The sequence below is a fragment of the Schistocerca serialis genome, chromosome 2 (assembly GCF_023864345.2).
Source record: "Schistocerca serialis cubense isolate TAMUIC-IGC-003099 chromosome 2, iqSchSeri2.2, whole genome shotgun sequence".
Taxonomy (NCBI): Eukaryota; Metazoa; Arthropoda; class Insecta; order Orthoptera; family Acrididae; genus Schistocerca; species Schistocerca serialis.
In genome coordinates this window covers 758285652-758303956 of record NC_064639.1, presented here as the reverse complement: position 1 = coordinate 758303956, position 18305 = coordinate 758285652, and the positions used below count along the sequence as shown (strand labels likewise).

The following is an 18305-nucleotide window of genomic DNA, read 5'->3' as shown; positions in this document are numbered from 1 at the left end:
AACTGACAATTAACGCAACATGGAACATTATGAAACAAAATAAGCATTTATATCGACACATACAATTATTTGTATGTATTGTTCACACTATATCTGACAGAGCTTTATTTTCATTCACATTCAATGTTTAAGTCACGTATATACCTACCTATCACTCCTCTCTTTCAAAAGAAACTTACAAACTCATTAACTTTTGGAATCACAGAGATCACATTCAGTGTGAAAACTGTCAATACAACTGTTACAGCACAATAAATTTGTTAGTAGATGTTTAAAAACATGACTCAGACCTATTACTGTCAGTTTTGGCTACTGCATTACTTGTCAAGTTAAATTAAGAGACAGAAACTTACATAGCATTTTCGGTGTTTTCTACACATACTTTAGTACTTGATTAACTGTTCGCTGCATATAGTCCAAAATGATTCGAGTTATGTCAGAAACTACCTCCCTCCCCCATGGTTGATGTCTTCCCTGGCAGCAAAAGCATCTTCCAGCAGGGTAAATGTGTCACAGGGCTAGAATCAAGCTACAGTAGCCTGAAGAGCATGATAGTTAACTCGTATTCATGTCTTGGCCACCAAATTTGCCTGATCTGAACCCAATGGAACACATCGTGGATGCTACTGGACACTAGATCCAAGCCCACAAACGACCATCCTGTTATTACCAAGAGTGGTGTGACCTGTGCAAGGACATTTGGTGCCAGATACCTATAAAAACCTATGCAGGACTTGTCAAATCCATTCGGTGCAGAACTATTGCCGTATTGCATTTCAAAGATGGAGCAACATGCTATTAAGCAGGCAATCATAAAGTGTTGGCTCATCTGTGTACATTAATGTATGATGAGTAGTATTTGTTACAATCTCAAACAACCTAGTTATAGGCCTTGTGACAGCAGACAGCACCCTTTAAAACAGGTAGCAGTGATGACACTAGCAACATCAATCTGGGTAGACGTTTCGCCTTTCGGAATACAATTTTTAAGAGCTGAAGTGAAAGAAATAGTGAAAGCAGGAGGCTGCATGGCCTTATAGATCTTTTTGGCCTCATCATAGGAGATATGCTTCACTGTTTTGTGCTCCTGTATCTTTCTTTCTTTGAGGCAAATGCTGCAGTCTCTACTTATGATTATGTGACCCATAGAGCAATTCACATACTTCAGAAAAAATAAACAAAGACTCTTGCTGTGGCCACAGGAGTGTGCATTTGGGTGTCTCTGTGCTTATGTGCGAATGGGTATACTACTGCTGTGGAAAGAGCTAGTGCCTGAAAACTGTTTTCTTTTGAGTTACTGTGCTTGAAGCATCAATCTGCTGTAGGTGAGTGGTTGCCTTTCCCCTATTTTGCATACTGCTCCATCCAAGAATTTCCATTACTGAAGTTGTTGTTGTTGTTGTGGTCTTCAGTCCTGAGACTGGTTTGATGCAGCTCTCCATGCTACTCTATCCTGTGCAAGCTTTTTCATCTCCCAGTACCTACTGCAACCCACATCCTTCTGAATCTGCTTAGTGTATTCATCTCTTGGTCTCCCTCTGCGATTTTTACCCTCCACGCTGCCCTCCAATACTAAATTGGTGATCCCTTGATGCCTCAGAACATGTCCTACCAACCGATCCCTTCTTCTGGTCAAGTTGTGCCACAAACTTCTCTTCTCCCCAATCCTATTCAATACTTCCTCATTAGTTATGTGATCTACCCATCTAATCTTCAGCATTCTTCTGTAGCACCACATTTCGAAAGCTTCTATTCTCTTCTTGTCCAAACTATTTATCGTCCATGTTTCACTTCCATACATGGCTACACTCCATACAAATACTTTCAGAAATGACTTCCTGACACTTAAATCTATACTCGATGTTAACAAATTTCTCTCCTTCAGCAACGCTTTCCTTGCCATTGCCAGCCTACATTTTATTTCCTCTCTACTTCGACCATCATCAGTTATTTTGCTCCCCAAATAGCAAAACTCCTTTACTACTTTAAGTGCCTCATTTCCTAATCTAATTCCCTCAGCATCACCCGACTTAATTAGACTACATTCCATTATCCTTGTTTTGCATTTGTTGATGTTCTTCTTATATCCTCCTTCCAAGACACTGTCCATTCCATTCAACTGCTCTTCCAAGTCCTTTGCTGTCTCTGACAGAATTACAATGTCATCGGCGAACCTCAAAGTTTTTATTTCTTCTCCATGAATTTTAATACCTACTCCGAATTTTTCTTTTGTTTCCTTTACTGCTTGCTCAATATACAGATTGAACAACATCGAGGAGAGGCTACAACCCTGTCTTACTCCCTTCCCAACCACTGCTTCCCTTTCATGTCCCTCGACTCTTATAACTGCCATCTGGTTTCTGTACAAATTGTAAATAGCCTTTCGCTCCCTGTATTTTACCCCTGCCACCTTTAGAATTTGAAAGAGAGTATTCCAGTCAACATTGTCAAAAGCTTTCTCTAAGTCTACAAATGCTAGAAACGTAGGTTTGCCTTTCCTTAATCTTTCTTCTAAGATAAGTCGTAAGGTCAGTATTGCCTCAAGTGTTCCAGTGTTTCTACGGAATCCAAACTGATCTTCCCCGAGGTTGGCTTCTACTAGTTTTTCCATTCGTCTGTATAGAATTCGTGTTAGTATTTTGCAGCTGTGACTTATTAAACTGATAGTTCGGTAATTTTCACATCTGTCAACACCTGCTTTCTTTGGGATTGGAATTATTATATTCTTCTTGAAGTCTGAGGGTATTTCGCCTGTTTCATACATCTTGCTCACCAGATGGTAGAGTTTTGTCAGGACTGGCTCTCCCAAGGCCATCAGTAGTTCCAATGGAATGTTGTCTACTCCGGGTGCCTTGTTTCGACTCAGGTCTTTCAGTGCTCTGTCAAACTCTTCACGCAGTATCATATCTCCCATTTCATCTTCATCTACATCCTCTTCCATTTCCATAATATTGTCCCCAAGTACATCGCCCTTGTATAGACCCTCTATATACTCCTTCCACCTTTCTGCTTTCCCTTCTTTGCTTAGAACTGGGTTTCCATCTGAGCTCTTGATATTCATACAAGTCGTTCTCTTATCTCCAAAGGTCTCTTTAATTTTCCTGTAAGCAGTAGTTATTCCAGTCCAAAAGTAAAGTAGCCACTCAAGTTGTAACAATTATTGGCCTTTTTTAATTGTCCCAATGTTGTTAAAAGTTACAAAGGTTGCACTCAATAAGCAAGTTGTCTCAGTAGCTCAGATTGTATGTGCCATATTACAGACACAAAGACAGCAGTCGGTCCCAGAACTTTTCTGTCACCTACTGCCTTTGGCAGGCAGTGATTTGTTAAAATGAAATATAAGAATCTACACTGTCATACAGAGTCCACATTCAACTGTAGATTCTGCCTTTAGCTGGGTGGGTACATCCAGTTCAATGATCAGAGGAAGGCAAGGCCATACAACCTTCATTAGTTCCATTACCAGCAGGGAACGTAAGCAACCTTCAACTTGAGGACAGCTTTACTATTTAATAACCAAATTGTAAAATACTTTGCAGAAAATAAGATCTTCAGCAGTAATAAATTTGGTTTTAGATCAAGTTTGGGCATGGTTAAAGCTGTATTGTCATTTCTTATACAGTATATGTAAGCAGTTCTTTAGAGCAGACTTTTTGATTTACCAAAAGCTTTTCGACACTATATGCCTTAAAATAATATTGAATAGCTACATTTTTATGGATTTAGAGACAATGCTATTGGTTTGATGGACTCTTATTTATTTAACAGAATGCAAATGACTGAATTTCAAGGCACAGAGTCTGAATAGTGCCCTTTGCGAGTAAATGGCCCTCAAGGTTCTGTACTGGACACAATCTTATCCATTATTTATATGACCGACTTGTCACCTAATATAATGCTATCAGGTACATGCTGATAATTATTTGCAGATGGTCTTGCAGTCTAGACAACATCAAAAACAACAGAGATGCTTGCCTACGACACAGATCAAACCGCTGTTAATGTATAAATATAGAAAACGACAACCAGTCACTTTCTTGAAATATCCGTGACTGTTTGCAGTTTTCTGTATTTATATTCAGTCTTGGGTTCTAGAATATCTATAATGGATAAGCTTAATCTTTTAGACTGTTAAAACTAAAATTTGTGTACAGCTAACTCCCTCTGTATCAATCAAGGTAAAGTACAGGACTACCTTGGGGTCACCATACAGAGAAAATGATACACAAATTTAATGAAGGCATATTAGCTCTAAGTAAATTCCACCTCTGTATTAATTTTCCTGTTCTCAGAGTTGTTTTATTAGTTTTGCATGTTATGAGGATCATGAAAGCGAGTTCTCTCTATGGTGTGGAACAAGCAAATTTTATTAATATAGTACACTTTCTCAGTGAAAAATATGGTAAAATGTAGACCATTTACATGACCCCATACATTTAAAAAAATTTAAAAAGGCCTCAATGGAGCAGGAGGAGTTACCAAAGAGACAAGATTTCAGTTTGCATTTGAAGCTAATTTTGTTATCTAGGAAATACTTTACACCACTGGGTCAGTAGTCAAACACTTTTACAGATGAATAATGAATACCAGTATCTCACTCCACTTTGTGCCACGATAAGGCCAAGGCCTCATGAACCATGGACCTTGCTGTTGGTGGCAAGGCTTGTGTGCCTCAGCAATACACATAGCTGTACCGTGGGTGTAACTACACCCTACATTGGAGGAGTATCTGTTGAGAGGCCAGACAAACGTGTAGTTGCTAAAGAACGGCAGCAGCCTTTTCAGTAGGTGCTGGGACAACAGTCTGGTTGACTGATTGAATTGACCTTGTAATATTAACCAAAACAGCATTGCTGTGCTGGTACTGTGAACGGCTGAAAGCAAGGGAAAACTATAGCCTTAACGTTTCCCAAGGGCAAGCAAAATTACTGTATGGTTAAATGATAATGGCATCCTCTTGGGTAAAATATTCCAGAGGTAAAATAGTCCCCCATTTGGATCTCCGGGGCACTACTCAAGAAGACGTCGTCCTCAAGAGAAACAAAACTGGCGTTCTATGGATCGGAGCCTGGAATGTCAGATCCCTTAATCAGGCAGGTAGGTTGGAAAATTTAAAAAGGGAAATGGATAGGTTAAAGTTAGATAAAGTGGGAATTAGTGAAGTTTGATGGCAGGAGGAATAAGACTTCTGGTCAGGTGAATACAAGGGGCATAAATACAAAATCAAAAAGTGGTCATTCAGGACTAGGTTTAATAATGGAGAAAAAGTAGGAACACAGATAAGCTACTACAAAAAGCATAGTGAACGCATTACTGTAGCCACGATAGACATGAAGCCCATGCCTACCACAGTAGCACAAGTTTCTACCAACTAGTTCCACAAATGATGAAGAGATTGAAGAAATGCACGACGAGATAAAAGAAATAATTCATATAATTAAAGGAGATAAAAATGTAATAGTCTTGAGGAACCGAAATTCAATAGTAGGAAAAGGAAGAAAAGGAAAAGTAGTAGGTGAATATGGACTGGGGATAAGGAATGAAAGAGGAAGTTCCTGGTAGAATTTTGCAAAGAGCATAACTTAATCACAGCTAACACTTGGTTTAAGAGCCATGAAAGAAGATTTTGTATGTAGAAGAGATATTGATTATAGTGGCTGGAGAAAAATTTTGTCATGAAATTTTAACCCTGGATAGCTGATGCCAATAGGAACCAAAATTACTAATGTTGTGTAGGTCGACAATGCACCATTTTTAAACTACGGAAACTTGGTGCCACACGCTCCGATTGGGCATGATATTGCCCTGTTACCGTTCATTGGTTGACTGGCAGATCTATGGTTGTCGGATCACACAAACAAACGTCCCTCGCCCAGTCACTTCCCCAATGTGATACGCACACATGTCGAATAGGTCTTTCTGTTTGTCTACACTTCATGTCAGAGGCATTCACACATAAGCTTCGCTTCAGAGCACACACACACATCACCAAAGATTTAGTCATACAGTAAGCTTGGCGCCACAGTATTCATTTGAAGAACAACGAGATATGGTTTTTGTTCATGGACTAACCAACGGTTATGCACATGAAGCTCAACAGTTGTATGAGGAACGGTACCCAGCAAGATGCCACCCACACCCGAAAATGTTTACAGCAATTCACCAGCGACTTGGCGTAACAGGCTCATTAGAGGAATATCATGGTGATGCTGGAAGACTTCGAACATGATGGAATGCTGCATTTGAAGAGACTGTTCTAGAGCGCTTCGAGGAAGCACCTACAAGAAGTACTCGAGAGGCTGGACACAACATGAAGGTCACTCATCGGTTAGTCTGGGAGGTTTAGAGGGATGATGACCAGCATCCCTTTAGTTTCCACCCTGTCAGAGAGCTAAATCTTGTGGCAGAATATGAACGAAGTTTAGGGTTTTCCCGGTGGTTCTGCTATGTGTTGCACAAGATCCTGACTTCCCCACCATTGTGTTGTTTACCGACGAGTGCACCTTCCATGAGTTTGGCCTTTACAACACTCAAAACATTCATTACTGAGCATGGGGAAATCCTTACGTCACGTACGTCCACAGACACCAGGAACGATTTTCGCTCAACATTTGGGCATGCATTGTAGGTGACAATCTGATTGGGCTGGTCTGTCTATCTCCTCAACTTACCGGGGCAAATTACCTTCACTTTTTGCAAGAAACTCTACCCGGCCTGCTGGAAGATGTTCCCCTGGATATACGGCTACACATGTGGTTGCAACATGGTGGGATGCCTGCACATAACAGTCATGCTGTGTGCGGATATTTAAATGAACTCTTCGACAGCCGGGTAATTGGCAGAGGTGCTCATAGGACATGGCCCCCACAATCACCAGACCTCACGCTACCGGACTTTTTCCTGTGGGGATTCTTCAAGGTTATAGTTCACCCACCTGGACACAAACCACCTAGAAACGAAGAGGAATTAATGGATCGCATTCAACATGTCACCAATCACATCAGAGCAACGCCAAGATTTCTTGAAAGAGTTCGGCAACACACCATTCGACGTTACCAAGCTTGTGTCGCATTCGACTCAGTTCCGCACTGTCGCTTGCTCCAAAAAGTGCGCGCTATCGATCTATCCGATGACATTGCGGTTGGATAGAAAGTTTTCTAACAGATAGACAGCAGTATGTCGTCCTGAATGGGGTGATTTCAACAGAAAAAAGCGTAACTTCAGGTGTGCCCCAGGGCAGCGTAATAGCTTCGCCGCTGTTTACGATTTACATAAATGATCTGGTTGATGGTATTGACAGCGGCATTAGACTGTTTCAATGAGATTTGTAATGCTCTCGCGATGGCTAAATGTACCAGTCACAAATCTTGCTGCTCTTCTTTGGACCTTCTCAATCTCTTGAATCAGTCCCAACTGGTAAGGATCCCATACAGACGAATAATACTCTAAGACTGGACGAACTAACGTATTGTAAGCAATTTCCTTTGTTGAAAGACTGCATTGCTTCAGGATTCTACCAAAAATCACAATCTAGAGTTCACCTTGCCTGTTACTTGTGTAATCTGATCATTCCATTTGAGATCATTTTGTATAGTCACAACCAGATACTTGACAGATGTTACCGCTTCCAAAGACTGGGCATTTATTTTGTACTCATACATCAATGGGGATTTTCGCCTTGTTACACGCAGTAGATTACACTTACTAATGTTGAGAGATAACTGCCAGTCATTACACCCCACATTTATTTCCTGCAAATCCTCCTCATTGATTTGTTCACAACTTACATGTGTTACTACTTTCCTGTAGACTACAGCATCATCAAGAAACAGTCTAATGCCGCTGTCAATACCATCAACCAGATTGTTTATGTAAATAGTAAAAAGCAGCGGACCTATTACGTTGCCCTGGGGCACACCTGAAGTTACGCCTGTTTCTGGTGAAGTCACCCCATTCAGGACGACGTACTGCTCTCTGTCTGTTAGAAAAATTTCTATCCAACCGCATATGTCATCAGATAGACTGTAAGCACACACTTTCTGGAGCAAACGACAGTGCGGAACTGAGTCTAACACCTTTCGAAAGTCGAGAAATATGGCATCAAACTGGGAGCCGGTATCTAGAACCTGTTGTATATCATGCACAAAGAGGGCCAGCTATGTTTCGCATGACTGCTGTTTCCTAAAACCATGCTGGTTTCTGCAGATGAGCTTCTCAGAGTCTAGGAAGGTCATTATGTATGAACACAAAATATGCTCCATGATTCTACAACAAATCGACATCAGTGAAATTGGTCAGTAATTATGTGCATCCAATTTTCTACCCTTTTTATAGATTGCTATGACCTGGGCCTTCTTCCAGTCCCATGGAACTTTCTGCTGTTTGCAATGATCTCTGATAGATGATGGATAAGAATGGTGCTATATTTGTAGCATAGTCAACATATAATCTTACAGCGATACCATCTGGGCCACATGCCTTCCTGGCGTCTAAGCATCTTAACTGTTTTACAATCCCAGATACACTAAAGACTACATCAGCCATCCATGCGTTTGTTCGATAATTGAAAGGGGGAATGGTGCTGCAGTCCTCTACCGTAAATGAGTTTTTGAAAACTACGTTTACAATTTCGGCTTTCTGTTTATCATCATCCATTACATTACCTGTACTGTCAGCAAGACAAGGTATTGAATTATTTTTAGCATTCATAGATTTTACATACGACCAAAATTTTTTGGGGTTATTTTAAGAATCTGCAGATAAAATATTGCTTTCAAATTCGTTATTGTCAGCAGGGCAGTGATTACGCTTAGGATGACTGTGCACAAAATTATCTGCTTTCTCAGCAACTTCCTAATACGTCTGTTGTACCAAAGTGGATCCCGTCCCTCCCCTATATTTTTGCTAGGCATATACTTCTCTAGCACGTGGTGAGCAATACCTTTAAATTCCAACCAAAGATACTCAACATCTTTGTGTCCCACCGTGAATGCTTGGAGCTGACTATGAAGATATTCATTAATGACACTTTTATTTGCTTTTCCAAACAAGAAAACGCTTTTTGCAACTTCCACTGACATAGAAGCCACAACTACATTATGGTCCCTAATACCTTCTTCTAGATTAACTTCCTCAAAAAGGTTAGCTCTGTTTGTCGCCAAGATATCTATTAAGTTCCCATCTCAAGTTGGTTTTCTAACCAAGTGCTCAAGGTTGTATGTTGAGAGCGTTTTTAGAATAACTTCACGAGTCTTTGCTTCTGCCCCGTCATAAACGTGTAATTTTCACAGTCAATGGATGCCAGATTAAAATCTCCACCTATAACTAATGGATAATTTGGATATTTATTTCCTATGTACTCAAAACTTCCCTGAAACATTCTGCGACATTTGTTGCGGATGCTGGAGGTCTATAAAAACATCCTAATACAATCTTTGAGTGTTGTTCGTCTGTATGGGACCCTTACCAGTTGGGTCTGATTCAAGAGATTGAGGAGGTGCAAAGAAGAGTGGCAAGATTCGTGACTGGTACATTTAGCCATCACGAGAGTGTTACAAATCTCACTGAAAGTTTGAAGTGGGGCACACTTGCAGATAGACAACGCGCTAAACGGAAGGGGCTGCTCACTAAATTCCGATATCCAATCTTCGCCAAGGATGAAGAGCATATATTATTACCACAAACTTTCAAATTGTGCATTGATCACCATGCAAAGATAAGGGAAATTAGAGCTCGTACTGAGGCGTTGAGACAGTCGTTTTTCCCTCGCGCGGTTCATGAATGGAACAGGACGGGGGAGGGGGGGGGGGGGGGGAATAACACTGTGGCGCGAATTGTGCCCTCCGCCACACACCCCTTGGTGGCTAACAGAGTATATATGAAGATGTAGATGTAGAGGGTCGCCAGTTTGAGCACTTGCTTTAAATAAAAATGTCCGAGCTACAAAAAAGGCCCTTTTCAGGGCCGACAAAATTTGTGACTTTCTGCATGCAAACTAACAGCTGTTGACAGGTTTGTTCCCGGTACGTCTTATCATGAAACTACAATGGACATGATGGGACCCAACGGATTCGCCCCCAGAGTGGAAGGCTGGTGCACTGTCACCGAGCATGCGGGCTGCCTAGGATACATCGCGATCTCTACCGTAGGCAAAGTATTCGCGGTCATGCATTGTCCAGTGCACCCTGCAACAGGGGAATCCCGTGGCCAATCGGAGCACCTGTACCAAGTTTTCATAGTTTAAAAACTGTGCATTGTCAACCTATACATTAGTCATTTTGGTTCCTATTAGCATCAGCTATCCAGGGTTAAAATTTTGTGCCACATTTTTTCTCCACCCTGTATAATGGTAAGACAGATATTTAGGAACCAGGTTTTGAACTGTAAGATATTTCCAGGGACAGATGTGGACTCTGACAACAATTTATTGGTTATGAACTGTAGATTAAAACTGAAGAAACTGCAAAAAGGTAGAAATTTAACGAGATGGAATCTGGATAAACTGAATGAACCAGAGGTTGTAGAGAGTTTCAGAGAGAGCATTAGGGAGCGTTTGACAAGAACAGAGGAAAGGAATACAATAGAAGAAGAATGGGTAGCTTTGAGAGATGAAATAGTGAATGCAGCAGAGGATAAAGTAGGTAAAAGGAGAAGGCTTGTAGATATCCTTAGGTAACACAAGAGATATTGAATTTAATTGATGAAAGGAGAAAATGTGCAAATGCAGTAAATGACGCAGGCAAAAGGAAATATAAATGTCTCAAAAATGAGATTGACAGGAACTGCAAAATGGCTAAGCAAGAATGATTAGAGGACAAATATAAGGATGTAGAAGCATGTAACACTAGGGGTGAGACAGATGCCGCCTACAGGAAGATTAAAAAGACATTTGGAGAAAAGAGAACCACGAATATCAAAAGCTCAGATGGAAAACTAGTCCTAAACAAACAAGGGAAAGTTGAGAGATGGAAGGAGTATGCAGAGGTACTATACAAGGGAGATGTACCTGACGGCAATATTATGGAAATGGAAGAGGACACAGACAAAGATGAGAAGGGAGATATGATACTGCATGAAGAATATGAAAAAGCGATGAAAGACCTAAGTCGCAAAAAATGCCTTGGGAGAAGACAATATTCTGTTAGAACTACTGACAGCCTTGGAGAGCCAGCCCCGACAAAACTCTACCTTCTGGTGAGCAAGATGTATGAGACAGGCGAAATACCCTTAGACTTCAAGAAGAATATAATAATTCCAATTCCAAAGAAAGCGAGTGTTGACAGGTGTGAAAATAACCGAACTATCAGTTTAATAAGTCACAGCTGCAAAATACTAACACGAATGTTTTACAGACAAATGGAAAAACTGGTAGAAGCCGACCTCAGGGAAGATCAGTGTGGAATCCATAAAAATGTAGTAACATGCAAGGCAATACTGACCCATGGCTTCTCATAGAAGATAGGTTAAGGAAAGGCAAACCTACATTCATGGCATTTTTAGACTTAGGGAAATTTTTTGACAATGTTGGCCGGAATACAGTCTTTCAAATTCTGAAGGTGGCAAGGGTAAAATACAGGGAGTGAAAGGTTATTCACAATTTGTCCAGAAACCAGATGGCAGTTATAAGAATCAAGGGGGCAGGAAAGGGAAGCAGTGGTTCAGAAGGGTGTATGTTATTCAATCTGTATATTGAGCAAGCAGTACAGGATACAAAAGAAAAATTTGTAGTAGGAATCAAAATCCAGGGTGAAGAAATAAAAACCTTGAGGTTTGCCGATGACACTGTAATTGTCAGAGACAGCACAGGTCTTGGAAGAGCAGCTGAACGGAACGGACTGTGTCTTGAAAGGAGGATATAAGATAAACATCAACAAAAGCAAAACAAGGATAAAGGAAGGTGATGCTGAGGGAATTAGATTAGAAAATGAGAGACTTAAAGTAAAGGTGAGTTTTGCTATTTGGGCAGCAAAATAACTGATGACTGAGTGTAGATTTAAGTATCAGGAAGTCCTTTCTGAAAATATTTGTATGGAGTGTAGCCATGTAAAAATCATAAAGGGAGACCAAGCGATGAATACACTAAGCAGTTTCAGAAGGATTTAGGTTGCAGTAGTTACTCACAGATGAAGAGGCTTGCACAGGATAGAGTAGCATGGAGAGCTGCATGAAACCAGTCTTTGTACTGAAGAGCACAACAAACAAGGCAAAGGGATGGCAAGTGTAAATCATTTCTCTTTCTAGTGTTATATTTACGAATGTTAATGTTGTTTATGAACTGTGACTTTTGACAACAAACTTGATGAGGGAATAAATGCATTTCGAAGTAGTTACCGGCTCTACAGTGAACATCACATAATTCTTATTTGATACTTCTGTGCAATAAACATTTTTCCTCAATGATTATTTACCCAGAACATGGTGCCATGAAACATCAGTGAATGAAAATAGCAAAACTATGTAAAATGATCAACTCCAAAATCTGACATTATCCATAGCTAAAAAGCTGCAGAGATTTGATATTTAGGACTATCTGTAACATGTAATTTCCAGTTCAAGTACTTATGAATATAAATGCACAAAAGTTTAGAATATTTGATTTCATTTTTAGCTTTATACTCATGCATTATTTTTAATGGTGTCGTCAGGTCTCATGCAGTACTGATTTGTTCTTACTGTCTTTTATCTAAGTTCAGTGATGGTTCTCTTGCAGAAAGCCACTTATTAATTTTCAGAAAAAAATTTACATTTTCAAGTGCTGAAGTTCATCCATTAGGTTTGATTATAACACCTGCAGTGTCAACAAAGAGAACAGTCCTGTTTTTGGATATATGATGGAAGCCCATTTCTATACAACAAGAACAAGGTCAGACCCATTTCATTACGTACACTCTTTGGGTTACTTAATGTATAATATCACATCATTTCAATAAGATAAGGTGAAAACTAGTTATCAGCACAATCAATGATACCACAATATTTGAGCCTCTCTGGAGTGCTGAACTGCACAATTAAATGTTTTTGAAAAATCACAGTTGGCAATATTCTGTCATTCCAAATTTTGTTTGTTCTGAGGTGTAAATTGAAAAATGTCATGTTTTGTGGAGAGATTTTTGAAATCCACACTGAGATCGAATAAATATTAGGTTGGTGCATAAGCTTGTAGCATTTTTGTTATACATGTTGGTATTGTGGTTGCTATGGGATTATTTATCAACTGTCATTTTTTTTATTCATAGTTCACTGTTGCTATTTGAGTTTACATACTATCATTTTCCTATTCAGAGATTGTGAGTGGAGCTGTGGACACTAGAAAATTGACTGAAAGGTGGAGAAATCAGAACATTTCCGACATACGCTTCTGTTTGACTTCAACACAGGGATGACAGCAGCGGAGGCAGCCATAAACATTTGCACCGTGTATGGGGATAATGCCACTGGATCGAACAAAGCAAGAAAGTGGTATTTTTCATTTTAAATGGGATCATTTTGACATTAGTGACTCTCGGTGACCAGGAACACCTTTGGGGATTGATGGAGATCGTTTAAAGGCATTAATCCACAATGACTACTCGATGAACTGTGATGATTTCACCACCGTGCAACATTTGCATGCAATGGGGAAGGTTTAAAAATCAATTGTATGGGTACCACATGCTCTAAGTCACAATCACAAAAATCAGAGGGCGGCCTTTGTGAATCTCTGCTTTTTTGTCATTAATTGGCTCATAAACAGCACTGATCATTCCTATCCTGTATTGTTACTGGCGATGAGAAATGGTGTCTCTTTGCTAACACGAAGAAACAAAGGGAATGGCTGAGCCCAAACCAAGCAGCAACTTCCGCTACAAAGAACTGCGTGCAGCCACAAAAAATGATATCCACCTGGTGGAACAGTAACAGAGTGGTGTACTACCAATTGCTTCCCTGAGGTGCTACTATCACTGCTAACATTTACTGTAAACAACTGGGACTTCTAGCAATCCAAGAACAATGACCAGGAAGACTGCATGAAATGATGCTACTCCAGGATAACATCCGCCTGCCACATTCTGCTATACAGAGAAAAAACACTATACAGGAGATGGACTGGAAGATCATTCTGCACCCACTTTATTCACCTGACCTGTTGCCCTCAGCTTTCTCATCTTTTCTGCTCTCTATCGAACCACCTTCAAGGATCCTCCTTTCCAGATGAAAATGCACTGCAAACATGGCTCAATGAGTTCTCTGCCTCAAAACCACAAGATTTCTACAGCTGCAGAATCAAAAAGCTACCCCTGCATTAGCAGAGTGTTGTAAATAGTGAAGGAGAATATATTGTTGATAAATAAAGTCTCTGTTATGCTTATCTGCCGTGTTTCTTAAATTTATGGAAAAACACTGCGAAACTTATGCACCAGGCCAACACCTTATCTTGAAACAGGTATGTACTGGTTCTTGCGTACATAATCTTTTTCAGTATCTTTCAGGAGGAGGAAAGTAATATGATTGGTCAGAAGTTATAAATGTAGGTTCTACTACTTTTGTGGGAAAGGGATAAACAACAACATATTCACTCTGTCTGGAAATAATTCCCATAACGATGTACTGCATTTGTGACTGAATACAATGTATATAAGTGAAAAGGCGGGATTTAGTACTTTATATCAAGTATTACCAACTCTATGAGAGTTTTGTAAGAGGCATTACATTGTATAAGTCATATTCCTCAGATCCCATGGAGAGTGGTCTCTAGGATCTGGAAAGTATAACACTAGCTTTATTTCTTACAACAAACTTCTGTATTATGCAAATACTGTCCCTATATATTGAGTTTCTACAGAAAATGATTACATAACTCATTACTGAGAGGAAATATGCAGAACTGGTTTATTCATTTTTAAATCACCTAGCAGCACTTATCATGCATACTAAAAACAAAGCTGAACTAATACCTACCATTATGAATGTGTATGCAGGGCATAACAACTTTTCAGCAATAAATTGAAAAGTATGGATGTAGGGAAGTTACTACATAAAAACAAAGACAGTTTTGTTGTTAGATATTTCTCATGCCACAGGTGCATGTCACTTTTGCAGGATGAAATAGGATCAAGCTACCAAATTTTTAAACCCAGTGCTGGTCTGGGACCAATGACAGATGATTTAGGATTACTCTGTAATGCGACAACCAATATCATTTGAACCCTTCTGTCAAGAAAGTAAAATGGGACATGAAACAGCTGCTTGCACTGGGTGCACAGTCAAATACGGGTGTGGTTCATGTCGATTCTGTCAGTAGATGGGATTATACTAGGCATGGCCTTCACTTCAACAGGAAAGGAATGGATAAACTAGTTGGGCTAATAGCATAAACCTTACAGGGAAGGGGGGGGGGGGGGGGGGAAGGGGGGGGGGCAGAATGCCAATTGTTACAAGTGCCAAAGCAGTAGCTCTTTTTAGAATAGGTAGAACAGACGGAAATAATTTTTATTTGAGGTTAGGACTGAAATAAACCTTCCATTTGACATAGAATCTATACAACATAATTCTGACATACTGTACTGCACAAGTACAAACAGCTAATGGCTGAAAATTGTCAGCAATCTTCAGAAATTTTTTAATTCCACCCAATTGTTTCAGTCAGCATGAAGTGCCTGCTATCTTCATTTTTCAAAATATCTGAGGGCTTAGAAGTAAAGTTAATTAACTACTTCTTTGTATTGATGAATCAGAGTTGTCTAACCAAGTTGATATAATCTGTCTCCCTGAACACCATGTGACCACTGGTATAAATGTGTTAAACATTACAGGATTCAGGTTAGTATCTCAATTTTATAGAGCAGATATGGCAGAGTTGCCACATTCGTCAGACTCCATCACAAATTTAGTAGGTCTAACGTATTGACACTAATAAAACTTGCTTAGAGCAGCATATGGAACCATGTGCAACTGAATAGAATTTCATAATAATTCTTTACTTAACAGTAAGCGTATACATAACACTTGCGGGCAATTTTAATCTGTCCATAACCTATCTATAAGCTTCACTTCACAGTAAAAAAGCAAAGAAATAGTAGTCACCTGTTAAATTTCTTACATACTCTTCTAGTAAGAATTTAAAGCAGTCTGTCAAATTATTATTCAACTTGGGTCTAGTGTAGCAGGGGATACAACCCGTCGGCTTTGGACAATGACGTCACAAGTCGCCAGAGAGCAGTTTACCATTTTCGCTTTTGCTGTTATGTTTCAGTTTCGTTTTTTTACTGATTGCTTAATAAAGTGGATCTGTTTATTCTATCTTGTGAGATTTTTTTTTAAAGCCAAAAAACACTTATCAGCCACTGAAGGGAGCTACAACACTAAGAAGAATCGCTTCTCGATTGACCACTTGTGACGTCATTGTCCAAAGCCGACGGGTTGTATCCCCTGCTACACTAGTCCCTTCAACTTAATACCCACTGTAAACTTCTGAACTAGGAAAGCTAATTGCTTAAAACCTGCCACTGATAATATAATTACCTCCAAATCAAAGCTGACATAAGGTACCAAATGAGTCAGCTCAGCTGTCAGAATAATATGCACAATGGCAACCAGACTTGATTGCAGCAGCAGCCTTTGAAAGTGTTATGTTGTGACTCTTTCACTATTATTCATTTAGCAGTGTGTATTTCATATAAAAGAGAATATGTCTACCAACAGACTGATATGTAGCACAAACACAACACCAGAAACAAACACAATCTAATACGATTCCACTGAATCTATACAAAACTACATTAATGTTTTAAATAGAAATTAATCAAACATTTTAATCTCATACATCATTACATCAAGAATATGTATTATAACTGAGTGGGTAGGAAGTGATGAATTTCTGACTGCTGTGTGCGATTCAAATATCTGCATTATTGTACACGTTGACTCTACCATATTAGTGATAACTAGTAGAACATATTGTCCATTTCAGATTACGGGAAAATCTTGAGTAATTGTTTAGCCTATATCAACATGGTACTTGACGTTATTAATGGTTCATAATATCCAGAAGTCTTTAAGATACCAAAAATGTATCCATTCACTTAAAGAATAAGCGGCTGTCTGAAACAACAGGTGATTCCTCTGACACTTTCTAGCAGTTAATAAGATGACGCCAAAATATCTGGAAACAAATACGAGGCGAGAATTCTTGATGTCACACTATAAAAGGAAATACAGCCTAATATCATTTGCGAATAAATGAACGTTTAGTAAAAGAAAAACATACTTAGCCACAAAAAACCACACACACACACACACACACACACAGTAAAAACAAACACTCAAAATATTCATTGCAACAATTAAAATTTTAAAATGCCCAGATACATATTTAACTAAAGCGGAATATCACAATGCTGACAGCTCTTAACCACAAAATGATTTCTCTCGTCGCACAAAATGTTCAAATGACTTACTGGAAAGCAGCCGGACGACGTCTTCACCGGTTGCTAAAGATGTCACCCGGCTGAATTCCCGTAAATTATCTGAACACCAACACACTTTTCGAAAGTACAGTGAAATAATCGGGTACGTACACTGATGGACTTCTGATGCCTTGCACTTCCATTGCCTACCACTTGACACGACAACCTGTACAGCACTGTTTACGTCATCTATTCAATTATTTACAGTATGATGAGTCAACATACGTAAAGCATCAAACACAACATACTACGATTACACAAATAAGACTTAACAGCAGTGACTGGTGAATGAAAACAATCCGTATTTCAATCAACTTCCCGCTCTGGCCAAAGATCACGATCAGAGAGATGGAACAAGAATCCATACAATCCTTGCAGGTAATAGGTTTCTCTGATACAGTGCAGCTCAGTGGCTCAGGACACAAAGCTGACCTATATTTCTGGTATTGTGTTTGTTCAGGTCAGAATTTACATTTACATTAAATGCTCGAGATAAAATAATTGGTTTAAAAATGTACACTGAACAGCCAGAACATGATTACCGACCTACTATCGATATAAACCCATCCAGACTAGACACACACACACACACACACACGGACAGTGAACTTGCTATCCGTTTGTAGAATGGGGAAGGCACAGGATCTGTCTCAGTTTAACAAAGGACAGATTGTGACAGCCTGGAGGCTCAACGCGAGCATTTCGGGAACTGCACTACTTACTGGCTGTTCGGGGAGTGCTGTGGTGAGTGTCTTCAACATGTGGTAAAACCAAGTGCAGACGTCTTGGGGTTGGGCGGCCACTCCTCGGATCAGATGTCGGACATTGTAGACTGGGCAGGCAGGTAAAATATGACACGTG

The 18305-nt window shown here is 39.7% G+C and overlaps 1 protein-coding gene across 1 annotated transcript in view; it reads right to left on the bottom strand.

Moving 5' to 3' along the window:
- LOC126457965 (serine/threonine-protein kinase ATR) overlaps window positions 1–17753 on the bottom strand; it is a 359569-nt gene extending 341816 nt beyond the window's left edge. Inside the window, exon 1 of the mRNA XM_050094723.1 lies at window positions 17556–17753. Coding sequence (XP_049950680.1) covers window positions 17556–17587 — 32 coding nt within the window. The 5' untranslated portion in view covers window positions 17588–17753. The remainder of the gene's footprint in view (window positions 1–17555) is intronic.
- Between the last annotated feature and the right edge of the window lie 552 nt (window positions 17754–18305).